Source organism: Ambystoma mexicanum, chromosome 3q (assembly GCF_040938575.1).
Source record: "Ambystoma mexicanum isolate Mex_15411 chromosome 3q, UKY_AmexF1_1, whole genome shotgun sequence".
In the NCBI taxonomy this organism is placed as follows: domain Eukaryota; kingdom Metazoa; phylum Chordata; class Amphibia; order Caudata; family Ambystomatidae; genus Ambystoma; species Ambystoma mexicanum.
In genome coordinates, this window is record NC_090926.1 from 674982628 (window position 1) to 675009707 (window position 27080).

Here is a 27080-nt window from a genome sequence, read left to right on the forward strand (position 1 = left end):
TATGCTGCGTACATGTGAAAGTCATCCTAATGAATGCCAGTCTTACACTATCATGGTCCATTGTCTTTCAGGAGCTTTAAAGTCTTACCTTCGCGAGCTTCCAGAACCTCTCATGACCTTTGAACTCTATGATGAATGGATACAAGCATCCAAGTGAGTCTTTGCGTTACGCCACACAGTTCCCTAGATAAATGGCACTTATACTGCCTCACAATGCGTTTCAATGGAGATAGGGACCCGGGCACAAGCACTATATGAAGTGAAGAAATATGCAAGAAGGCAAGCAGGCTGCAAGCAAAGACCACGTGACACTCACTTCCAGCTGCCTGGCATATTCACCCATTCACAGGTCAATGAGGCCTGTCTATGCAACTATAGACTTTCAAGTGTATGGCTGGATAGCAACGATAATGATGTCTCTCTTAAACTACCATCGACCCTCGTATCTCCTCTGGATGCCAGTGGTCAAGTGGTCTCAGTGTAGTTAGTCTTCCTACTGGTGATGGTTTTATCTTGCCCCTGCTAATATCCTCAAAGATGTGTGCCTCGCACTTGTGTAGTAAGCAAAGCTGTGTGCTTTCATGGGACGGTGGCAGCAGCTTTAGTGTTTAGCTTTATGTGGGCGGATTACTGTTTGCCTAGAAGTCTAGACCTGGGCCTAGGTTCCATGAGCTAAAGGTATTATTCTTCTGATTTCTTCAAACTTTCCCAAATCTTCCTGAAATGCCCGATCATTGACAACTCCCTTATTTCACCTACACCGAGGATGTGAGTATGAATCCTTTCTTTCATTGAAACAGTCTTCTTTCTACTGTATTGTGATGAGGTATATACTCCAGGTGAAATGTTTTGAAATTTTAAAAGCCTGATCCAAGCATCCATCTGAAATATGAATTGCACAGAGGTGCATTCTGGGATAAATACAGTATGTAATTTATGTAAATAAATCACCTCTTACTCGTACGCTCTCCCAGAAGACAATTTGGCAAATATACTATTCTAGTCGTCATAATGCTAAATCAGTTCAAATGGAGGCGACACTAACAAAGTTGTGCACGTTGGCATAATTTCTGGCCAAATCTGTTCTTAAACATAGACGCTTAGTGATGACTTAACCTTGGTGGGGGGTTCAGTATGATGTTAATACTGTCGTTGGCTGGGAGGCTGGTGTTCTCTAAAAGTGAAGTAGGCATAGATAGAAGAGGAAACGATTAACTTCACCAGGAGGAAATCACTTCTAGGGAGAAGTCTGTCTTTAATTTGATTACAGAGCCTTCTTCAAAATAAATAGAAGTCATGCATCTCATGGAAGAACTCCTAGAAATGTGAGGACAGGCTTATATCTGTTATGTTTGGACAAACCTGAGCATTAACTCAAACTGAAATGTCTTCCTTAGCATTCAGGACCAAGACAAAAGGCTGCAGGCCCTATGGAATGCCTGCGAGAAGCTCCCCAAGACCAATTACAACAACCTCAGGTACGTGAGTGCAGTTTGGGATTCCACCATCTTGGGGTTGGTCCAGTCTTGTTGAGGATCCATTGGTGTCGTCTGTTTTGGGGATAACTAGGTATTGTTGGGGACCCTGATGACATGTCTGGTGAACTGCAACTCACAACCTTGCCATCCCTAAAACAGAGTCTCATGTCACTTTCACTATATTTCCCTAACATACAGATTATTTTCCTGGTTCTCCTTTTCTTTTTCTGGATCACGCTCTGATCTCACCGTCCGGATCTTAGCTAACCACTCACCCTGTGCCATGTCTTTACCTCAATGCAAAGACACTGGTTTGGCAATGCATCGGGGCAAAAGCACTGGTGCAGCAGTATCAACTTACACTTGTTTTCATGGCACAACAAAAACAAAGAGTTTTTTATCTGTATTTGTGTTATATTTACTCATTGCCAGACCAAGGCGTTTCCACAATAAACACGTATTATAGGAACAAGAGTAAATGTGACAACGATGTCACCATTGCCTTCCATTTAAGGAAATGATCACGACAAACTCACCAGTTGATGTTACGGAATGCATGATACATACGCCTGGGACGGGCCCAGAGGTGAAAGAGACAGAAGTCTGAGGGCACTCGATGCGTACAGGATGCTTAACACAGTGGGGTAAGGGGCATGGCAGTCATGGAAGGCTGTGATGTGACAGACGTTGAGCGTGCGCATTTTAGGCTCAGAAAGTGGAGCTCCACTGGAGCTGCAAATCAGTGCATGGAAGTGCGCTTTTGATGTGGGGTAGTGCGCTCCAGTGTGGAGGAGCAAGGAAGGAGAAGGAGCGGAAGTGAGAGGATCTGAGGAATCGGGGTGCAGAGGGTGTTGCAGCAGAGGCTGCTTGAAGGAGAGCAGCAAGAGATACTGTCTGCCAGTTAAGGGGGAGTCAACCCCGTGGATGGATTTCAAGACGGGTTACAAAACAATAACATGGCCCCCAATTCCAGGCATGATGTGTCACTCAGAGGCTTATGATTCCTCTGATATTGAATATCATGTGCGTTGTGCTTAGAGACGAGTGGCTTGTCATGTATCTGAATGATTCTGGATAACGGGATGCAGAAGTAAACAAGCAATGGCAATTTATCTATTTATTTATTTATTTATACATTTATAAAGAGCACAACACCCCCGTGCATCATGGCGCCGTTAAAACCAATTACACTCAAAGTGGTCGAAAGTCAGTTACTTATGGCTAGGGTGGTAGCCAGTAAAGGTCCAGATGCTAAGCGAATAGCCAGGTTTTCCAGGTTGCCCTCAGCCTGCGCTTTTGTGTAGGCATGGGTAAGGCACTTGCCTGGCCATTCCTTTGTGGTATTAACTGGCCGTTGATGGTAGCAGCTGCAAAATGATGCGACTGCCTGGGCATATAATAGCAATGCCTTGCAAATGCCTCATACTTATACACAAACCAAATCTGTTGGATTCACCTATGCTTATTTTTAACAGGAGTTCAGTGAAAGACAGACATAGGGCTTATAAATCGAGAGGCTTTGTTATTACATCAGTTGCGGGTTTACTGCTCAGATTAAGTCATTAACTCTCAGAAGACTGCTTTTAAAAAACGCTAGCAGGTACTTTGAGTGCAAGGTTTGATGGAAAGGCTCAATTAAATCGAGCTCAGAGACTTCTCATGAGGATTTGTTTTGGGCAGGGAGGGGCAGGAACTGGTTAAGAATGGCCATAGGGATTAGCATGACCATGGGCAGCCAATGGGTGGGCAAATAACCAAACAACACATACAACCTGTGTGTCCCTTTTCTATGCCATTTCTCCTGATCTGTACTCTAATGCAAGAGTTGAACCAGCGGAGTGAGTAGAGGTCTTGCCAAGTGAGCACTTTACGAGGGAATTATAGTTGGTGTTGAAGATTTGTGTGCAGGTTTCCTTTATGAGTTTTTATTTTAGTAACTTAAGTTGAGGTTGTCCCTAGTAGTTGGGTTGCTTCACCTCACACCCAGTACCCCATTCCTAGTGCTTCGTGTGTTCAGCCATTAATAATATTAACAGTTATTTCTCTTTAGGACATAACAAACTTGCAGTGGTCACTGGAGTAGCTTTTCCTTTATTGACAGTGGGCCTCAGTACGAGGTGGGCGGTAAGGGATTACCGGCACCATTAAGGGCACCGGTGCCGGTAATCCCTTACCGCCCTAGTACAAGTTCCCTTTGTGGGTCCTTCCTTAACGCCTGTTTTTTTCAGGCGTTAAGGACGGGACCCGCAAAGGGACTCTAGAGCTAATAACGGTACCGCAATAAATACACCAACTCCAAAGACGAGGGGCTGGTTAACTGATTAGAAACAGAGCCAACAAACATGGCCGCAGGTTTGCCGCTTGGCTCTGTACCAGAGCATGTTGGATTGACAATACGGGTCACTGAAGGATCTGTGTGTCCCTCCTAGCACTCCCCTACAAGTCCCCTTTTCAGGGCACAAAATGCCAATCAACAACATGCTGTGTTATCTACAGTCTATCAAAGGAAGGAGGGGTACCCCTGTTCTTGTTCTGTGATGAGAAAAGGGCTGGCACAACACAAGGATTGCCTCGTTTCCATGGGAAAGGCCCACTACAAATAGTATAACACCTGCATGGGATCCCCTCCGGTTCATTCAGCTTTACAAAAAAACAAGGTTTTCACCACTTGCATCTCAGATACAGTTTATTTCATGCGCCCCCCTCAATTTAGGGGCTATAAATGTATCCCCAGACTGCCAGGCACATTGGCAGCTGGTTAAAGCTCTTAGCGCTAAATGATATTTGCTATTATTCTATTTTACTGCATTAAATACTCTTACAAAGTGTGAACCAGATCCCAGCGGGCACTGGAGAGGTGTGCACCAAAGCACAAGCCACAATCATACAAAGAAAAAGAACTATAAACACTAAAAGTTGACAGATGTTGTATACAATACAATACAGCCACTTGCAGAGCGGATCGAATCGGTAATATTCCCGGAAGCATTCTTGTTCTTCTAAATATTTCCATAGTCTGAATGTCTTAAATCCCTTTAGAAATCTTAAAATAAATTGTCTTTCTTAAGTAAAGACGAGTTTAATCATTCTGACTATATGTTTCGGGTTGCACCTAGGAAAGCCCTTTTCATAATGGAAATGTTTGGAGTGTGTAAAATAATAGTATGACTCAGTATGCGACGTAGTCAGGTATATGAGCCAATCAGGGAGTTTGTATAATTGCCTTTATCGCTTGCTATTGTCCAATCCAGCTCCATAATGTTCATGAACTGTCAATTTTCCTCCTGGGTGCCTATCAGCCAGTGCCTTGGAACCCCCAAGGCACTTTCCCACAAACCCTTCTCACACCCACTCACCTCCTACTTCCTGCTCCTGGACGCCCGCAACTTCCGCCACCGCTGCCGGCCTCTGCAGATGTTGCATCCTCAGCCAGCCCGCATCCCTTTCCCCAAGGCCACCATAGAGTCTGGGAGTAGTTCCCTTTTCCTTCTTCCTTGGCGGCCATTTGCTTTTGTTGTTTTTTGTTAACTTGTGTTGTGGCATGTTTTTCACAATTTAAAAAAAAAGCCTATTGGCACCCCAGAAGGCGTGCTGGGTACCAATAGCTCCACCCCCCTCGATGGGGGTTTTATCACCTGGTAATGGCTCTGGAATCTGTGTTAAGACCCTTACCTTACTCCGACGTGTGGTTTTGTCTGCCGTCCATTACAAGGTGGTAAAGCCTACTACCTTTGAGTTAATGCTTAAGAGCCATTTCAGATAAGATCTTTCTAACCCTGTGGTTCGCAATAGAGGATTGAATGACATGTGAGGGTTTGCCAACTGTTGGATCCTGAAGAAACTAACAGATTCTTTCAATGATCCTTTAGGTAAGATTATTTTTTTAATCCTGTTCACTGATGTTTGGGCAATCTGCGGGTTTTAAGTATAAAGTCGTACATTTCATCCTTCCAAGTTTGATCAAATGGATAATAATGCCATGGTTAAATAATAAGTGGACATATGACATTCCAGTGCACCGTAATTTGTAATTAAAACTCTAAAAACAAATTTAAAATTGCAATATGATTTTGAAAAATGCGCCAAAAAGAAACTGTTGTGAGTAGTTATTACAGCCACCTGTTGCTTGCATGTAGGTGGACTAATTCAAGAGCTAGAAGCACTTACAAGTTATTGTTTTTGCTTTAGCAATTACAAGGCCTGCAACAGTCACAAGAAAGAGCATTTGCAATGTACTGTCCATGCCAAGGTGATTCATTATGTCATTTCACAAAGGCCCGGCTAATTTCTAATGTGTTATTGACTGCAGCGCGTGCATCCTTACAGCACGCGGTGACCTATTTATCAAACCATATTGTGCAATCTTTGTAAAGAGACCGATTTCACAATTATTAAGCCAGTCTGTCCTTTCTCATAAGAATTACAATGAGCCTATGACATCTTCTGAGTACATTCGCTCACCTGTTCTATCAAATCTTAAGGCAGTAAAGGTACCATTTGGCTAACATTTAAACATATTGGAGCCAACTTGCGATAGAACCTTGGGCACAGATTTACAGATGTCCATCCCTATAACAGGTAGTCAAATGGATGAATAGTGCATTGTATTCACACTATTTGACTGCATGTACATAATTCTATATGTGGGCCCGAGCGAGCGAAGGTCCCTTAAAGCGGGCGACAGTGCCTTTACCGATGGGGTCGGCCCGCCGCCTCGTGTAATATCACCATTAGCACCTGGGTAGTTACCTACGTGGATGCAAATGGTGTTTTCAAAATAAAGAAATTAAAATAACAAACCTTTATCCCACGGCCCGACACCACGCAGTGCTGTCATCCAGTAAATCCGTTTTCACACAGAAGCGCGACTGCCTGGAGGACAACTCTGCGCTGCGCCCAGCCGCGGAATAAAGGTACGTATCTTTAAAAAAAAAAAAAAGAAACTGTTGCTGTCCCCAGTTTGTCTCCATTTTTATCAGCTCCATCACATGCTACATTGTAATAGTACCACACCCCGTGTACTCGCGCTGCTGGGCCATTACCGGCCGGTCCAGCACCCAAACTATTCGCCTCAATAGCGGTTCTAAGATATCCCTTTATATACTGATGTCAAGTTGGGTATTGTGAGATTACATCTCCTTTAAAAGCTAAGTATTCCAGAGAAGTGTTCATCATGAGATGCTCTGTAACTATTATTTTCTGGTTCAGTCGGTTGATGCTGACCTTGAAACGCTCTTCAAACCGCTGCAGACCAAACATTTCAGCCAGGTTTTTACTGGTATGATGAGATCTGCCAAATGACCTTCTTCACTCCCAGCATGTAAAATATGTCAAATAGGCTGCTTGACTCCAAGCATTTTCGAACCTTTGAGAAGGCAGAGATAATGTAGAGTAACAATGTAGCATTCTGATGCTGCTGGGCAGAGTGAGCTCAGGCATCTGCAGGCACCACACGCTGCAGATGGACCTTATCATTTTGTCAATTCTGTTTTGCAGTATCCTTGTGAAATGCTGTGGAAAAGATACAGAAGCAAGCACATATCTTGGTTTGAACAGCAGTTCATTCTCAAAAAAACTCTTGCCTTAAAGAATAATAATAATAATAAAAATAAAAATAATAATAATAATCATATTTTAGATTTTTATATAGCTCTTTATTCTAGATACATCATGTTTTTATGAAATAATTAAGGGTAAGTGCCCTAAAGCCTGATTTACGGGCCTGAGCAGAAGGCAAGGGTGTGTAGGGTGGGATTGGGGCCCATAACCCCCAGTAGTAATGGTCGGTAATGCTAGTAGGGCTGTTGATACAGGGAAGCATCATAGGCCTTGACCCTCAATCTTTGTACTCTACATACCATTTGGTACATGAAGGAGGAAATAGGAGTGTCATAAAGGAATAATCCACCCTATAACTGTGCCGATGATGGGTGCCCGTGTGTTCAGTGTCCTTTCATATTTCAGTGCCGGGCATTGGGACTGGGGCAAGTTGGGCAACATGGAGGGCAGGTGGAATAAAAGATGAAGGCATTAGTTGAGGAAAAGGAGAGGAACCAGGTAAATACAGTGACAAGGGGGCGTGTGAGATGAGCAGCAGGTACCCTTAGTGATGGGGAGATCCTGATAGATATCAGCATCCCTGGCAACAGTGGCAAGCAAGTATTGCCTGGAAACCCTGCATCCTGATTGTTTGCCAGCATCTCAGTCTTCACTCTGGCTTCTGACTGCTGCTAGTCTTACTCAGTTTATTGGGACTCAGATTTAACCACTGATGGAGGAGTAGGTGAGTCATCCTCCCAGAAATAGAACCTGGAACTGCAGTTCACACACAGCCAATCTGGGGTGAGTGCAGGCATTTTATCAGGTGTCTTGCCATTAATGTGCTCCATCATTCTGACAAGGGACATCATACAGCTTCATGAAGATCTTCTTCTAACGCCTGTTATCTGCTAAGCAATGCAGGAACACAATTATCTGCAGTGTCTTAAAGACGTGACAAGCTTAAGGGCCCTGTAAGTGGGAATAAATGCTCTGCAACAGACTCGACAACATAAAGAAGAGACTCCACAGGTAGAAATTGTAGGAGAAACAAGGCTCACACAGCAATTTCAGATGATGACAAAAAAGACAGCTTTATTGTTCTATTTATTCTTGTCTTGCAAGACAAGAAAAACAGCATCCAACATCTATTGGGAATTGACTGCTATAACATGACGGATCCAAAACCCCAGAACGTTCTGGAAACCAGCACTAGGCCTTCCAGTAGAAACATTCCACCTCCCAGCTATATGATATGATTGGTTATTTATAACGCGCTTAATACCCAGAGGTTTCTAATCGTGGACCCAGGGATCGAACCTGTGTTGCTCCGTGTCGTCTTGCTTCCAAAGCGAATTCGTTGCCCCTGAGATATCCTCCTGAAACCGATGCATCTTTTCATTCACATTTAGTCCTTTCTCGATATCAACTTCTGCATACCATGTCACGTGATGAATCTCCTCAGATGCGCACCATCACAGGGCATTCACACCCCTCCCATCGTATCATCATCTGTGCTCTTCTGAGCGATATGTTGTCCGTTCCGAACACAAACACTAAATCAGTGACTTGGGTCTAGAATTCCGTGGCTGGAGTGTCTGCAAGACAGCACTTTTCCAGCCCTATTGTATACACATGCTTTGGAGCCCTCTAGGTAAACAAGCAACAGCCAAGCCATCTTTAATAAACTTTGGAGCATCACACTGTGCGCTAAAAGGAAATTAATGTTAAGGTTTCACTGATGTGGTGTCCATAGTAAATTTTAGTCTCTCTTCATGTTTTCATTTATTACATTAATCATTTCTCTATTTGTTTCATGCTTCCCTGCTCCCACATAGTTAAACCTGACTTGATTTTTTAAAGGGTCTCTGGCAGTCAGGATTCACCCCCATTCTTTGGGGTTGAGTCAACACTGTTGGCATTATTCACATACGTGTTTTATAATGGCACAATCCCATCGGAAAACATTCTGTGAATCAGGCCCGTTGTCTGTAGTAGGTTTCTGTATAAGAGTCAATAGATTCAAGCGCAGTATGAGGCTACTGTACTCTGTATGAAGAATCATCCACCAGCGAATGGTGTCTCTCATTTCTCTCTGGAAATGTACTCAGTGGGCCAGTATGTGGCATGGTCACAACTTAATTATTTCTCAATTTCCGTATTGAGTTATGTCCCGTTATACCCACGACCGACTTGATAGATAGTTGTTGCGTTCTCACTGTGCTCTTGAATCTGAGAATCAGTTGTGCAGAAAGCATTGTCAGACAGTGAGTGGATTGTCAGTTTAGTTTGGAAATTGGCGCACAATTTCCTATCATGCTGCTTTTCCAATAATTATTTTTTTTTGTAATGATTTTTCAATTCTCTCTGGCAATTAAGACTCAGGTTCCCAACATGCGTGAGTAGTGAGTACTTGCAAAGCACATTCTGTGATGAACGACTCAGTTTCCAAGCATGACATCTGTCTGCTAATACATAGTTTCTAAATTCGCTATAGGTTGGAAACAGTTAGTGAGTGTATCCTCAATTTTATTTTAGAGTTAAAACTCACTTTTCCAGCAAACAGTGCATCAATCAATGAATTCATCCCACCTTACTCTGCGAGGTAAGACTCAGTTTCACAGTCGGCAGCATCTTAATGAATATATGCCAACTTTTCTCCAGGACTTGGGACCCGGTCTAGCAGCATGCAGCATGCAGCATGCGCACACTAAGTGTGGCACATTTCAAACTTTAACCTTCTAAGCTGCCCAGGCCTGTTACACCAGATCTCAAGGTCCAGCTTTATATGCTTGACCTCTGTGGTTTCCTTTTTAAGCTCTACACCAAAACCAAAGTGTTGTGATGACTTATGAAGAGAAGGAAATCTTTAATGCTTTTCATAATGCTTCATTCCCTGTATGATGTCATGGAATGTTGATGACAGCATTTCTTGTTTCTGTGTTCTAATGTTTGTCAGTTGGAGAAGGAGCTGAAGGAGAGGAGCCTCTTAATGTTGGGGGTCTTCTTCCCTTATTATAATCTAAATAAAACCTTGATATCACTTACCTGTCTGCGCCAGCCGCTTCATAACAATGGCGACGAGGATGGGATAAGTTGGCCACTGCAGACGGGTGAAAGGAGACCCCCAGCAACCAGCCGTACCTGTTTTGCCACACCTGGTAGGAACGTGGGCCCGCAAGTGGGTGTCCGCTTTGCTCCTGAGGTCTGCTCCGCCTGTGCTCGGCGTTGAGTGACCTGGAAGAGGAGCGAACCGAAGTGCCCCAGTGTCCCATTAAAGAGAAGCGGCGGCCCTGCCTCGGAAGAGAGGAAGAGCCGCGGTCCGCAACGGGCTGCTCCGCACCCTTTCCCTGCGTTGAGCGGCCCGCCAGAGTGAACGACGGGCACCGTCGTGGAGGCTTTACATTTGCGGGACGTTTTCCGGAAAGAGCCGTCGTGGGAGTAAGCTCAGGAGAGACTACCCTGTCCCTCCACAGCGCTGAGCAGCTGATCAAGCACCATCGGCACAGGGAAGGTTGCTCCGCTTTTCCCCGGCGTCGAGCAGCCGTTGTGTCCCTGCAAGTAAGTGCTGATTTTCCCATTGACACCCGCCGCGGATCCCGGCACGGACCATTACACTACAGCCGTTCTCTATAGAGCAGGAAGGAAGACAGTCACAGTTACTGTATTCCTGCTGATAGACGGATAGGGTGCATCCGCACCGGAGGGTGAAACGAAAGTACTGTAATACATGTAATAGAGGCTCAAGTAAATTTAATGACAGCACCGCTCTGGTTACATCACAACACAAAGCATACCCTTTCTCATCAGGCAGTTTGTAATAAGGGCCTGTAATGTTTAGTGACACTTTATGCCATGGACCTTTTGGGATATTCTTGGTGCTATGTGAGCAAAGTTAATCATTATTCTCTCAGAACACGTTTCACATTCCCGCACACATCCTTCAAATGCTGCCCACATCAAAATAATTTCTGATTCTTTTTTATAAATCTAATGCCAAGATGGTCTTTTTTGATACACTTGTCCTTTAAGAAACACTTTTGTACAGGCGCGTTACAAATGCCATATCATATCATATCATATATCATACTGCATAATTGTTTATTCTTCTCACGACTAGGTGGCGTCATCCGAACACCCTACACAATATCTCCTCCTAAACTTCCTCAGGGACCCAATGACAGGATCTCAAGACTTTTCTCCACACATTTTATTGGGGACACATTATACCTCAGAGTTATTTACCTTTTGCTTCGTATCATCTTCCTAGCCAGCCCGTAACCACTCTTCCCTTGACAGAGCACCTTTATTCACCACCCCGACATCATCCATTAGGGCAATGATATCCTTATCACATACGTGTACCTCATCACCGGGCGAAGTCATCTTGCTGTTTGTGTTCCACCTTCCACACGTGCTGCACTCTTGTAGTGAAGGTGAAACCCTGGCCATCCAGGGGATCCTCTGTAAGTGCTTGCTGCAGTAAGTAAAGTACTGGGTTCTGGTCTGTATTAAGCTTAAAGGCGTTCCTGATATAAAGCGTATAAAGGGGTTTACACTACACACACGAGTTAATGCTTCTCATGTAATGACGGAATGGTTTATTTCTGGTGGCTTCTAAACATGAGAAGCAAAAGCTGTAGTGAATTCCAAATTCCCTTACACATGAGGCAACACGGCACCCATCCTTAGTTACTAGCATCGACAGACTAAACGGGATACCTTGTGGTTCAGATTTCATGCAACAGAGGCAACTTCACAATCACATTTTTAGCAAAAACAAACATTTGCTAATCTTCTCTGCACCCTTTGAAGTTGATACCCTTGCTCTGCAGTCTACCTAAAGTCTCCACAGGGGCCACTACGCTGTGCAAACATTGGGAGTAGAATTCACAGTTACCCACAAGAATACTGATTCTTCTATTGATTTTGAGAGTGGCAAATGATTTACTGTCTCAATATGTTTTGACTTTGTTTTTGTACAGGCTAATGCCCTCATCACGAGTTGGGTGGTATCCCAGTGGTATTACCATCCGGGATACCGCCCGGGCTAATAGCGGTACCGCTACCCTGTCTGGCGCTTTTAGCGCCGGATCAAGGGTTGGGCAGTAATGGGTATTCCCCATTCCCCATTTGGTCCATTGGACCCAGTGTGTCAGTCAAAGCGCAATTAGCGCACGCTAATAGCGACGCGCTAATTGCACAGAAAAATAGGCGTTAAGTTGGTACATTTACCCCCAGCTGACAGCTGTAATAGCATTTCCGCCGCATTTAAGGGCTACCGCCCAACTGGTAATGAGGCCCAGGCCCTAAATATTCTACTTCAAAATATGTTGCCTTTATTGTCCTTAAGTGTTAGTTATTTTCTGTACATTTTTGAACTTCTTTAAGCACTTTTTCTTGTCCCTTCGTTCAGTCAGTTAATGTACGTACATTGTCTTGGAGACCTACTATTTCCTTGATGAGTTTAAATAGAGGATCCAATATTTGATTAAAAGGCCCCAGCCAAAAGCCAAATAGTATGGCCACAAATTGAAAGCTCCAAACGGTGTTAATTCTCTAGATGCCTCCACAAGGTTGATCGGGGTAGGCAGACCTCCAATCCAAAGTTGAGAAAAAATGTACTTGCTTACCATTTCACCAATATTTATTTAAGGATGACAGCCACTATGATTTTCTAATTATCACTGTGTAAATCCACGCACATATGGAAATCATATCCACTTCCTTTGTGGGCTGGGACGAAAGGGATTAGCAACTCTATGGACTCAACTCTTTGAATAATGCCATCAATGAACATACTATTTAGCAAATTCACAAGTTTCTATTGTAACCTAATGGGTATTTCACTCCCGACAGTAGATTCAACTACTATTGAATCTTTAAGTTTTAATGGACGTTCACTGATTTCATTTGTAAGCTCTGATAAGCCAATAGGTATCTTAGTGCTTTGAAACAAACATTCTAAGGCAGAAAGAACAAAGAGTATTAGTGAAAGAGAGAGAGACGTTATTTTATTCTAGGGGATGGTAATAAGCCAAAAACTAAAGACAATTAGAAAGACATGGAAACATTCGTATAAGAGAAACAGTGGAAGAGAAGTCGCTTCCTACTGATGTGTCTTCTCATTTTCTTTTGACCCTTCTACAAGTTCTCCTTTGCGGTACTAAATACATTATTTCTGTGTCTGTTGGTATGCTTCAGCAAAATTATTTAACATGCCCCTAGTGTTTTATTCTGATCACAACTTGTCACAGATCCTTTTGCTTCCCAGTCCAACTCCGTCTTTCGATCCCCAACACACATTGCATACATTGAAGCATTATACAACAACAAGAAAGGACCGGACATAGGGCCTGATTTGCAGAATGTTTTGCTCGCTGAATAATGACTAATCAACACTCAAAACTCCTTTCATCGATTCCTGAAACTGGCTTTGCGTGCCTTCCGTGACTTTGCGCGGGTCCCTGCACATCTTTGGCACATAGCGTGGCATAACAGTCGATATGCAGGAGGGTCATCACCCTTAGTCAAAGGCACCTACTTTGCCCTTGGTTGGCCAAAGGACGCTGGGAAAGGCTGCATGTAAAGCTCATGCAAACATACTTCTCATTAAAATCAGCCCCTATGGAGCTCACACAGTGAAGCCACATCCCTGGAGCCATTCAATGATGACTTGGGGCCAATCCTACATGTCCATAACAAAACCCCGAGAATGTGTGTCTGGGAGAGGCAAACTGTGCATGGCCATAGCCATAAAATCAACTGCAACAAACACTGAAACAGTCAAAGCAACTGTAAACAACAGTGACCATGTTTCACACACCAAAGCACACAATACAAGCAACGAAATCCCCGACCACAGTCATATGGCCACCAACAACAATAGTGCATGCAGATCCACAAGAACACACAGGAGAACACAAGTAGTATGGCACAGCACAACATTTAATCAATAACTATCACCTGTGTGGACCACCTTGGCCACCCTATGCGTGGCTCACAATGATATAAAGCTTGAGTGACCACCCCATTCCCTCACAACAATTATGCTCATAATTCCCATCTACATCAATATAGTCACACAGAATGTGAAAACTACAGGTACACTACAAGAAAGATGCACATCTCACCTCACACGTGTTCTCCTTGTGGGCCTGCTGCAGTTTCACCCTGGAATGAATCCTTCCTCCCCTTGGTAGGCTCCCAAACCAACCAACTCTGCTGACGTGTCGCGTGCAGGCATCCGACAGCACTCTTCTCCACAATACCACACTGAATGCCTCAGTACACAAAAACCGGTCAGATCTGGTAACCCATCCATGCACCCAATTGCACTGCAATATGTGCCCCCCTGAGTGCAATGCCAGAAATGCAACCAAGAACTCTCCAGGCACCCGTTTTAGCCAGACCCACCCACCCAAGGCCAATGCAAGCAAAACACCCTACCTAGTGACACCTTACTCACCTACAACTCTTAGATTGCTGCCCCCCTGAGTGGCATGCAGTGAAGGATCAGGTACCACTTACCTCTTGTTCTGGTGAGGGGACATTGTGAACAAACAGATCTGGCTGGAGTCAAAATGACACTGGGAGGACTCACAAATAGAAATCATGGAGAGGTTGCAAATCTAGGAACCCCTTGAAAGCACTCCCAATGCCATGATATGGCATCCCTGATTAATGTGACATCAGGACAATGCAGTAAACACGGGCAGGGGAGCCGATGAGAGAAAGCCCAAGACGACGGAATGCAAAGATCTCATCAATTGCAGTGAAGATAGGATCCGCCAGAAGGCAGCTGGTCAAAGAGGCAGCAGTCATACTGGTAGATAGGGCACAGAGGCAACTGGCATAAAAGAGACACGCAGACAACAGAAAAGAATGAGAAACGGAGGTCAAGGCGACTGCCACACAAAAGGAAGCATGTAACAGACAAGAAGAAGGGAAGGCAGAGTTCATAGGGCATGCACTCAACAGAGAACAATGTGCTGGGAACTGAAGGAAGCAATGAGATGCACTGAGAAGCTGTCAACAGATATCAAAATATCTGCCAGTGTACCGTGCATGGTACATATCCCCATGGCAAACAACAACACCAGGCCAATAGTGTATGCCTGGTGTCTGTGGTCAACCTGGCATCCTCCAGAAGGCCTGCAATGCTGTGCTGTGTGTGGATGTGTCTCAGGAGTGGACTGCTAGCATGTGTAAACATGCCATGAAAAGCTGAGTGAACGTGATGCTGAGCGGCAGGCAAGACACATGCAAAATCTGCAAGCAATCACCAGACTCCTATCACCATGTGTCCCAGCACCCATGCAGCTGGACCTGCTCACCTCAGGATAATACAGCAATGAATGCCCTACAGTGACAGCCTACCTCACAACAAACACCTCGCAACCAGTGCCCCCTGATTACCATGCAATAACAGCAAGCATAGACTCACCAGTCTACCATCACCATGTGTCCCTGCACCCATGAAGTCGGACCAGCTCCCCTCGGCCCAAGGCAAAATAAGGTCACCCCACACAGTGCCAGACTCCCTGCCACCACTGACACCATAACCCGTACCCCTCTGAGTGCCTTCAACTTACGGTCTGGGAGTGGAAGTACAAGTGTGGGACCTGATGTGAAGGATGACAGTGGCCAAGAGGAAGACAGGGCAGGGAGTGATGAATATGTAGCTGTGGAGTGGAGATAGAGAGATAGGGATAGGGGAATCGTGGTGCAAGGAGTAGATTGGCTGGTGGAGCGATGAGGAGAGAGATGTTGGCCTTTACAGTGGGAGAGGGCAGAGAGGAGGTGGTGAAGATTGAAAGACAGAGACAGAAAGACCGGGAAAATCACATAGATGGAAAAATAGCACATGTTGAGGGCGAGGAAGGATAATAGTGGGCGAGGGGGAAGAGTGGACTGGGAAACAGAGGCCACCAGTGAAAGAGCAATGCCCAGCTCCTCATTACAAAAACAACACTCGTAACCCACCATGGCATGTAAAATCAGAAAGAGACCAATGTCTACAGAATCCACTCAAATAAGCCCCTTCAACCGCCTCTCCAGACCCTGCACTTACCACCAACCCCTCCCCCCCTGTTCGACACCCCAGTAAATGGCTATTACAACAATACCTTGCTGTAGTCTCACCCTCCAACAGAATGCACACCCTAGGTGATACAGTCCCAGTAATTGTGTGGGGATCATAGGGTGCACTGGCAACACCTACAGGGACAACGGATGAATAGAAGCTGGGGGAGTGAACAATATACCACATGCATGTGCCCACCATGTGTACACACACTGTGCAGTCACTCACAATGCTGGATTTGAGCAACAAGCAATTGAAAAACAAAGTCATGCAATACATTCAGGTAGAGTGAACATACCAAAAACAACAATGAACAACAAGTTACTTGATTGGGGGATACAGGTAAAGTCTGTCTGGCATAAACATGCACACCAGTAGAACCCTAGATGCACCAAGTGTGCCAAACCTGTCCTGTGGCGTCAATGGAGACAAATAGAAAGATCTGTGTTACCAGAGGCAAGGCCACGAAGTGGAGCATCAGAGGATGTGTAGACCTGACAATTGCTGTGTAAGATGTGGAATTATAGCAGGGCAAGTCATGTGAGTGGATAAGGGTGTGGAGTGGGCTCCGGCACAGGTCAAAGAGTAGTGTGGACAGGAAGTATACCTGCAGGGCTCCGTAGGAAACATGGGCAGGGGGAGGAGAAGGATGGCAGTAAGAACACCTAACGGTGAGTGAGGCAAGTGGTGAACAACCAAAAACACAGATGCACAGGGAATTCAGGACATGAATGAGGATGTAGATTCAGAATGTGTCAAATACTGCCAATGGCACATGTATTATTCCTGCTACATATTCCCATAATTAGACTTTCAATTGTGGAAGTACAACTTGAAAATCAATGCACAGGCATTTATGTGCAATGGTACATACACACACATGCATGTGGAGAAACACATCTACATTGATATTCACTGTGACCAAATGATTACACCCACAGAAGGCAAATGTGTGAGAATGTATGCAAAGATTACAGTGACCACTAATACAGATGGTACACAATAGTGCTCATCCTTACCTGCTGACAGAGCTGCCTTGATGTGATTCCCTCATCACTTCCACCGTAAACTGTATCGCCACATATGTGAATGGAGGGTCGGTACCCGGCAGAGGGCATGGGGACTAGAGAGGTGAAAGGGTGCAGGGTGGTGGACCTTCCATGGAGTACAGTCACTGGAGGAATCAGCATCACTGCTACAACATGGGACATTGTATGTCATTAGCCATAGTAGCAATTCATGCATACTGCACATATGTTCAAAAAGGACCATCAACCCATTGTTACCTGCACATGTTGTCCTGTTCTCAAGTCAACCATGGCAGTTCATACCATTGTGCATGGCTGCATCTCCAGTAATAAACTTACTATTCCCTTGCGAGGGCAACAACACATCTGCCAAGGTCAGGAAAGTAAAATACTAACAGTCGATATAGGACAGGGGAAAAAACAACACATGCCTCCATCCTGGACCAGGGTATGGGAACATAAGAAAAATGTGTCCATCCCGATCAAGGGGGCAAAAAGAAAAAAAGAAATCAGACCACACTGGTCAGGTTCAAAACAAACCATAAATGTCGATCCTGGACTGGGGGTCAAATAAATGTCTACCATAGAGGGGGCAGATGGATGGTGCGTGTAAATAACCACATGAGTGGACCACAAAAATTAACACAAAAAAAGAAATAAAACATCATAAATCCATCTATGGGCTCATGGCCTTCATGGCAGTGGTGTCTGGGGAGGCGTGGGTGTGCTGGGACTGCCAGGTGGTTGTGGTGGTGCCGGTGGATTCACTCCACACAGTGACAAGCCCTGTTCTTCATTGGCCAGGGCCAGCCATGACACGGATGCATGCACTAGCACACCAAAGGTGATGAGGTCAAGATGCACTTCATCCCGAATGGCCAATCTCGGCCTCTCTTGCCTTGGATGAGCAGGTGGTGGCAGTATGCAATACTTGACATTTCAAGCTCCGGATTCTTCGGAAGGTTCTCCCTTTCATTCCAGTAGAGTGTCAGGCTCCGGTAGTAGCAGCGCTGGTCTTGAGTGGGCTTCTCTACTGCAACTCTCTCTACCTGGCTCAACCTCGCTACCTTCTAAACCGGCTTCAGCTACTCCAAAATACGGCTGCCAGAGCTATTTTTTGCCCCCCTTTTGGCACACATATCTCCCCCTTATTAAAGAAACTTCACTGGCTTCCTGTTGAAAGACGCATTCTTTTCAAGGCTTTGTGCATGGTGCATCGGGTCTTTTATGGCTTTGGAGCAGAATACCTGCAGTAGAAATGTGTACCATATGCTCCCGCTCATATGCTGCGCTCTCACTCTGCCTGTTCAGTGACAGTTCCCTGTTTCAGACTCTCTAGAACAAGCAGGAGCGTGTTCTCAGTAGCTGCTGCCAGAGCCTGGAACAATTTGCCTTTCACCTTACGTGGGACTGAGGATCATTTCATCTTTTGCTGCTCGCTGAAGATGCTCTTATTTTAGTCCTACTTACTATATCATTCTCCCTCTGCACAGCTAGCGCCAAGATGCCTCCGGGTGTACGTGCTCTCAATAAATTCTCATAACATAACATAGTCTGTATGTGCGCTCACTCGTGACACATCAAGTTGCTGGGACAGTGTCTGCCTCAAGGCATCCATCTCCTCATGGCTGAGTGTTCATTGTGCAGTGAAGCCCTCAAACTCTCCATCTCAAGGCGATTGGATTTACGAGATGCCAACACCTCATGCATCAGGGTTTCTCTATGTGCCCTAGCATCTGCATGCAGGGACTCCTACAGACACTTTAAATCAGCCCGTAGGCCCTTGATGTTGGTTCTCATGCCCAGTCTGTGGGAGTGGCTTGAGGACCATATGTTTTGCTACCATTGCGTATCCGGGGCCACTGGTGTGGACATGTACTTGGCTAGGTGATCCATGCCCTCTGCAATATGACTCAACATATAGCAACATTTGCTGCTCCCACACTGTCTCTCCGGCATGCCCACGTCCACCACGTGTGCGCGGCCCACTGCAGTGTGATGCGAGGGACAAGGCCCGTTGCTGTGGGCCCCCTCTCGATGGCTGCAGGTCTGCAACCCTCCAGTGGACATTAGTCCTAGAACCAGACACCAAATCATGGGAGGGAGGTCTTGCAGCCATAAACATTGTGGATGTGTGGCACTGCACTGACCAGCCATATGAAACCTGCTGCACCATTGCAAACTCAGTGGCCCCATCTGATCTGCCCATTAGGGCACTCACCTTCTCCCTCTGCGAGTAATCCACTTCTGGTTCTGAATCTGAATCAGCAGTCATAAGAGTCTGAAGAGGAAGGAGCCGATTTTCATGGCGAAAGACACCACAGCCTCCAGTGGTGTACTGACGTGCCAGCTCCTCTTCTCCCTCCTCCTACTCTGTATCCACTGCACCATCACATGGACAGAGGACGACAGTATGAGTCATGTGTTTCCTGACAAACATGCGCATGTACATCAAAGTGCAGCCAGACAAAAAATGGCTGGACACCCATGCATCTGACATTCTGACTTGGCACACTGTGAGCTGTAAGACACAGATGTGTTTCATTTGCTGACTTGCGAAGACCCCTCCTCCCCCACAGTCCTGGCCATGCTGTTAGTGGACACATAGCCTTACAAAAGTGGCATACACAATGACTGATGGGCCAGCACATGGCATGGATTTACTGGCCCAATCAACATATACCACCAAGATCGAAATATGACAGACATACATGATTCAAAATGTATACTTGATAACCATGACACTGCAAATCACACATGTAGACTGCTCCTCCATTTCTCTCCATTGCTACATATGCTACGTGCCTGAGATGCCAAACAGTGATGTCCTTGCCAAAGTGCTCCCGTCTATATATTGGGGCATGGCCTAGATGCATTCCATCACCATCAGTATCCTTACCATCCACCCAACAAATCAGCCACTGCCACATTTCACCTAAATGTGATTCTGCACCCTGATCAGGGCAGCATGGTCCATTGCGTCATTTTGAAGCGCATAGTGAAGCAATGATGTATAAGATGGTCAATTGACAACTGTCTCAGTGAAGGCCTCCCTGTGCTTTGCCAATATGTGACTACACATATGACTGTTACCGTCTGGTGTGTCACATCACTGACAACCCCAGGTGTACAAGCACCCTGTGTATGGGTTCACATGGCCGTGAGTCCCCTGCTGTATGCCTAGCACAATGCATGGATATGCATTGTCAAATAGCATTGTGTGTGATGACAGTGCCATTCACATGACATAGTCATTTGAAGTGTCAGGTGATGACTGGCCATGAGTGAGTGACAATAATTGACTGTCTCTTTGTTTGACACTGTCATGTAACGGGCACTGTCATCTCAGCCAATGCAAAGTGGCAATGCACATTGTGTGTGTTTGCTCTGCACAATATTCTTCTGTGCCATTTGTGAACGCACAACTTGGTAGTGCCTTGCACCAGCTCAATGTCACTTGTACATTCAATAGTGCACTTGGAACGTTGACATATGCATCTACTACAAGTGTGCCATACTGAACCCACACTAAATCACATGGATCAAACACATAATTCGCCTCAAATTCTTTACTCCACTGTACAACACCCCCTTGCCACACAGCCACAATATGGTATTCACTGGCTGCAGGCCTGCACTGAGAAGAGACACTAATCCGAGCACTGCCAGTCGAAGCATGGCCCTCCTCTTTTGTGCACGATTCATCCATGAGACATGCCTGATGGTGAGGAGGCAGTGGCTGTGTGAATGTGGACCCCATACAACATATCATGAGCCGCCTTTGTCATTCATACTGTTGAAGGTCATTTGTGGTCTGGGTGTGGTACGTAGGTACAGCAATCAGTCCCTACAGTAATGCATCCTGTATAGGTGATTTTGTTGGGGAATCAGTTCCTGTCCATGAGCATCATCCTACAATGATGTGTCAGTATTCCTGACAGGGCATGCTCGGACTGAGAACCAGCACCTCCTCATCTACAGATCCAATGACACAAGTAGCAACACAGCCCTCATGCCACATATGAGTGGGTGATGTTGCTGCCATGTCATTACATTTCAAACAGATTACACGTGCCTTGAGACAAGTATGTATGTCTCAAATACACAGGCAGGCCAATGTGTGCGAGTGTCGTCCACAATGATGCGTGGAAGAAGGCATGTATCTGTCATGCATCGACTGATTAACACATGCTGGCCTTTCCTGTCAGATTGGTGGTTCTAATATGAACTGGAATTACTCATTGAAAATCGACCATGCACATACATGACATGCAATGCAGACAGGCACACTCATTGACATTATTTATGCCTGCAAACTTTCACATGGGTTGTCTAAAGACATTTCAATTTGAGAGCACAGACTGGCTACCATGGCATGATGACCCCCATCGTGTGTTTCACACTATGTTTCGTCTAGTGTTGCCCCTTGCTATATACAAGTTAAGTTTCATCTACAGAATACCTGCTACACAGGGCAGTGGTCTGTGCGCACTGGTGCCCTAGCAGGCTGATCACAACACAGTCTGTCATGGCCAGCAGCTTGGATTTGTATTCTGACAAGGTATCCTGTAAGAGCAGGTGACAGTACAAACATGCAACTCAGCGGCAAATGATGTGTTTGTTCGTCATAAATTGCATGTGCTTGATGTATAATGCAAAGAGAAAAGTCACAAGAAGGTTTCAAAAATCGATACATGTGGATGTTGAATATTTTGGCATGACACAGAGGTGTTGTGATGTGTGCCTGTCAGGGGTGCACATCATGGGGTCTTGCAATTTGCACATCATTTCGAACAATGAACCCATGCATGCAAGTACTGGCACAGCTGTGAAGGCCAGCAGACAGGAATGTGTACTGTCACAATGACATGTGCCGCACATGTGAACCACACAGCAACCTCCCAGAACACAGGTCATGTGACAGAAGTCTACATGGTAGCAAACATGCATTGCCAAAGGATGGATAACAAATGCAGCCAACTTTACTACTACACATATATTGGTAGGTCAACCATGATTGTTCACTCATACGATGTGCACAAATGCAACTCACCAGATGTGTCCTCATAGGTTCCGCACCTCCAACACCTTGCACCTGCTCAATGGTGATGAATGGACGTGTGGCCTCTTCAAATGGAATCAGCTGCACCTCCTCTGGTGGACCTCCTCCTGTGGCCAGTCCAGATCCAGGATGACTCTGAGCTTATGCTTGGTCCAAAGCGTGAGATCATTCATCTGCTTCTGGACCTGTTCAGCAGTGCAATTCCCCATACCTAAGGCGTTGATGAGTCCTGTGGCATGCAGCCAATCCACAATTTGTTTTGTGGGTGTATGGGTGGACCCTGCATGCTGGTGCTTCTCATGATGGTGATCGCTAACATAGGCAACAAGGATCTTGAGTTCCTCATCAGTGAAGCGCCTCTTCCTCTGCTAGCCCTTATCCTGTGCATTGTCTTGGGATGGAGCAACTTCATGCTCTGCAGGTCGTCCCTTCTTGGACCGAGTGGCCCTTGGTGGTACTCCTTCACCTCTCTTCCTCTGACCACATCCAGGTGCCGGTTCACCTGTGAGCTGAGGCACACCACGTCCTCCTGGGGCTTGGTCTGGGGCAGATGTTTCCTCACCATGTACCCATCTAATCCTTTTCCCTTTCCTTTTTGGGTCCTTTCCAATCATGTTTCAGATGTAATGGATGAATGGAATGTACACCAATACATTGTTCTGGGCAAGATGTGGAACGGAACAGTCTACGTGATGTCCTACATAGATTTGTGGTGCATCAATGCTGCAATGTATCCCAAAAGCAAAAATATGCAGTACGATATACGCAGCAGCATCTCAAAAACAGAAATTGCATATGCGATAACCGGAAAACATCTGAAAGGTTAAAAGGTTGTACGTAATAAACAGAGGCACCCGAACTCCAAATATTGTGTATGTGGTGCCCGAATAGCTTCCAAAAGGTGAAAAAAGCGTTACGCAGTGGAACACCGAAGCAAAGAAATTGCGTTCTCGACACTCCGTAGGCTCAAAATTGACAAAAATATATGGGCATATGTGCAGAGGCAACCCCCAAAAAGAAAAATGTAGTAAGCGTTAAATGAAGGAAACAACTTGCAAAGCACCCCAAATGTATGTATGCAAAACGTTCCCGTTCTTCATACCTTCACGTGCGCCGTGCTGCATACAGGACATGTCGTGTAACTTACACGCTAAGGGCCTTTACTCTGTTTTTGGCTGCCTCGGATGAGAGACGTGCACCAGAGCTCCCCCTGCCTGCGTGCCATTGCTTTTGCCTCTTCCGGCCCTTTATTGCCTCAAACACTCTGTTTCTGATGCTGCCTGATTGAGTGTGAGTGCCTGCTTGATACCAGTCTTGGAGTGCCAGCTGTACTGGAATTGCCTGTACTCCTGTGTTTGGCCTGTGACCACCTAATCTGTGATTTTGGACTTCTACTTCTCCCTACCAACGCCACCAAAGCTCCACAGCACCTATCCAGGACCTAGTGAAGTCATACCTGACTCGGGTGGTGCCTTGTTGGGACCATGAACCTCTTTGCGAGAGAGTGGTAGAGAGCGAGAGAGCAGCAACACCAGCGAGGGCTTCCAAGTTCACACCCACAGAACTTGGCATCCTGGTGTATCCTGGGTGCCTATGGTTCCCTCTTTAATACTGTAACACAGCTGGGTCATGACCCACATCAGCTGACCTGGGATGACATCACGGCTGCTATCAATGTGGAGGGGGTGGCCGACCATCCAATGAAGACCATCAGGAGGAGATGGGATGACCTCAAGACCGGTAGCCATACAAAGGTGGAGGCAGCCCTCACCACGGAGCCCACTGTGAAGGTGTACTGTTCGGGCTGTCACCTGTTGTCCCAGAACCAGCTGCGGGTCCTCGAGAGGTTTTACCTGGACCTTGACTCCAGATCTGTGCGTTGAGAAGACGTCTGGAAGCTGCTGGTGAGTATCCATGTGGAGCACTGCTCTACACTGTGTGTGTGGAATGCATGATTGCAGGTGCTCCATTCTGTATGCAGCATGTGTGTATGTGTGAGGCACTGCAGCATGCTTCCTCATGCCAATGCTGGGTGTATGTGGTTGCAGACATTGTTTTTTGGCATATGCATGGGTATTTGCAGAATTCTTCCTCAGTGACCTGGTGAACACAGGCAAATGCTGTGTGAGATCATGAATCAAGTGCAGGGACAGTACGGATGCCAGCATGCTATGTTGTGGCCATGTGAGGGATGTGCATGAAGGACACCTCCAGGTGTGGCATACCTGCAAGTGAATCCACGCATACACATCTGATGAGAGTGACACATGTCTGTGAATGTCAAGTTGGTGCATTGACGTCTCAGGGAGAGGCATGTGATGTGTCATCCCACTGCATTTGAAGCTCAAGTTTACATGTCTACATGCAATATGTAAGTGCTGAGCATTTGTTTGGTGGCATTGCACGTTTTTGGTAATGTGTTTGTGGCCACACAACAATGTGCTGTGTTGACATGTGCATGTATCATGACTGTGATTCATCATTGCCACTACACTTACGTGGCAGTAGTTATGCAGATTGCATGGGCGTGCCTGTGTGTGTGTATGTGTGCATTGTGTGTGTTCCAGTTTCTGTTTGACGAATGCTGCATGATTGGTACTGTTAATGTCGTGTATGCCACACATGCATTGACACCGGTAAGTGATGTCAATGTCCTTTGTGACATTTTCCACAGTTGCCACAGCTCGTGAAGAGGGGCACAGGGCTTGCTATTGGGTGGAAGGGTAGAGACTGGGCCACCAGACTCAAGCACACATCCCGGCCAGCCGCTATTGACACCATCTCTGCTGCGGGAGCGCAAGTTCCATCAGGCAGAGCTGTTGGGGGTAAGACCCAGGAGGTGGTTGTGTTGGGGGTCTCCTCAGTGGCTGTGGGCCAGGGTGCGGGGACAGACGGTCCATTGAGGGTGGACGACTCCCTGGAGTCATCCAAGGAGATGGAGGTGGTGGTGGAGGAGAAGGCAACAGAAGGCCAGCACACTGGGTCTGGTGGGGGCATCCAGTAGGACGGTTCAGGCTGCACCCATTGGCCAGGGACACAGGGATGTGCAGTGGATCGTGGAGGTTGCTGCACAACCTGCTGTCCCTGGTCCATCTGTTGTGGCAGTGAACACCTTTTTGGATGCCTTCACCCAGAACGAGCCCCCCCCTTGTGCCCGAGGAGACCACCTCAAAATTGGTGCAGGCCCTGCTGGCTGGTCTGATGAGGTGGACAGGCATAATTTGTATCTGTGTCATCTACTCATGAGGAGCTGTCTCAGCATCTCAACTCCATGTGCCAATACATGGGCCAGCTGGCAAGAGCACTGCTCTCGGGTGGTCTCTGTGCACTGGCACATTCAATTGCCCCCTGCTCCACTCCCTCCTCTGTGCCCAAGTTGTTCTCCAGGAGGCCTTCCCTGCCACATTCCGACACGGACCCCTGTACACCAATCCCACCCACACCACCTGGTCTGTTGTTGAGTATGTCCCTGCCTCTGGTGGAAGTCCCACGTGCAACAGATGAGGTGATCACTGTGCCTGCCCGGGAACTAACACAGGGACAGGCAGTGGTCGGACAGCTGACACTTTAGGACAGTGCTGGAACTGTGCCCCCCGGCAGATGCTGAATATGACTCTGCCCTGGAGGACGCACTGAAGGACATGTAAGACCGCTACCTGTGTACATAGTTCTTAGTATTAGGTTTTCTTTTGGATTTAGTTTTGTTTATCAGCCCTGGCCATTTCACCCTTTGCATGTTTATTTTTTGTTGTGTGCATTTCATCATATAGATTTATCTTTCATGATCGCCCAATTGTTGCAGTCTCTTTTTGGCTATGTGCAAAATCACTTTTGCTACGTTTTTGTAATGCATTTCAACTATAACTGTCACATGGTTTGGGAACTCACTGTGTACATGTGGGCTGCCCTCATCACTTGTGCACTAATTCTTTGGTAGCTGTATCCCTCCCAAGGCCTAGCCCCGACCCCCTTCACATCTGCATTCAACCACATCCTGCTCTCACTTCGTACTGCACATCAGCCACTTACATGCAGGATTCTGTGATTCTTTGTTATTTAGTCTGCCTGTGCACATTGTCCATCTTCTTGACTCGCCCACTCTTAGACAGCCTTCACATCACCCAGACACATGCCAGTTGGACTTGTGTCATTTGCGGGGACTTTGCTACCACTGACTGCCTACCTCACTGCCTTCCTTGATTCCTTTGTCCGGGCTTCTATGCAGACACACGTTACATGTTGCTCTGTACAATCTGTGATGTGTCAGACTTGGGGCCTCCAAGTGCTTTGAATCCATTGCAATGGGACATGGGCAGAATGATACATTCATTGCATTCCATTTCATTAGTATTAGTATTTCACATGTACATAGTGTGGTCCGAGTGTTGCTGGTGCAACGTTCTGTTGTCCTGTTGATGTGCAGCTGAGTGTGATGTACCAGGGAGTCGAGTCCTGTGAAGAGCTTTGGCGATGGATTCTGCAGCAGTGATCCCAGTTGTGCATGCCGGGGGGGGGGTAGGAGGGAGATATGTGGCCAGTGTACTTCATGTTTGCTACAGGCCACTGTTGATGAGGTGAGTTGTTCGTCAAAATTGGACTGGTAGGTGTGTCGATCAGCAGGGCCAGCATGGGGGTACTGGCAGATCTCTGGAGGTGAGGGGAGGGGGTTGTACTGTCTGGGGACTGCCTGGGGTGTGGAGGAGGTGAGGGGGGCTGGTGGGTGGTGTCAGGACTTGAGGGGGCTGCCTGGGGGGTAGTGGTGGAGGTGGGGAGGGTTGATGGGTTGAGTCAGGACTTGAGGAGGCTTCCTGAGGTGGTGGAGGTGGGGGGGTGGAAGGTGGTCTGTGGACTTGAGGGGGCTGCCTGGGGTGGTGGCAAAGGTGAGGGGG

At 46.4% G+C, this 27080-nt stretch overlaps 1 protein-coding gene across 6 annotated transcripts in view; it reads left to right on the forward strand.

Moving 5' to 3' along the window:
- Positions 1–27080, forward strand: part of ARHGAP44 (Rho GTPase activating protein 44) — an 819716-nt gene that overhangs the window by 639811 nt on the left and 152825 nt on the right. For all 6 annotated transcript variants that reach the window (XM_069654562.1, XM_069654566.1, XM_069654567.1 and 3 more), the window contains 2 exons: positions 72–153; positions 1398–1478. In XM_069654562.1, coding sequence (XP_069510663.1) covers positions 72–153; positions 1398–1478 — 163 coding nt within the window. The remainder of the gene's footprint in view (positions 1–71; positions 154–1397; positions 1479–27080) is intronic.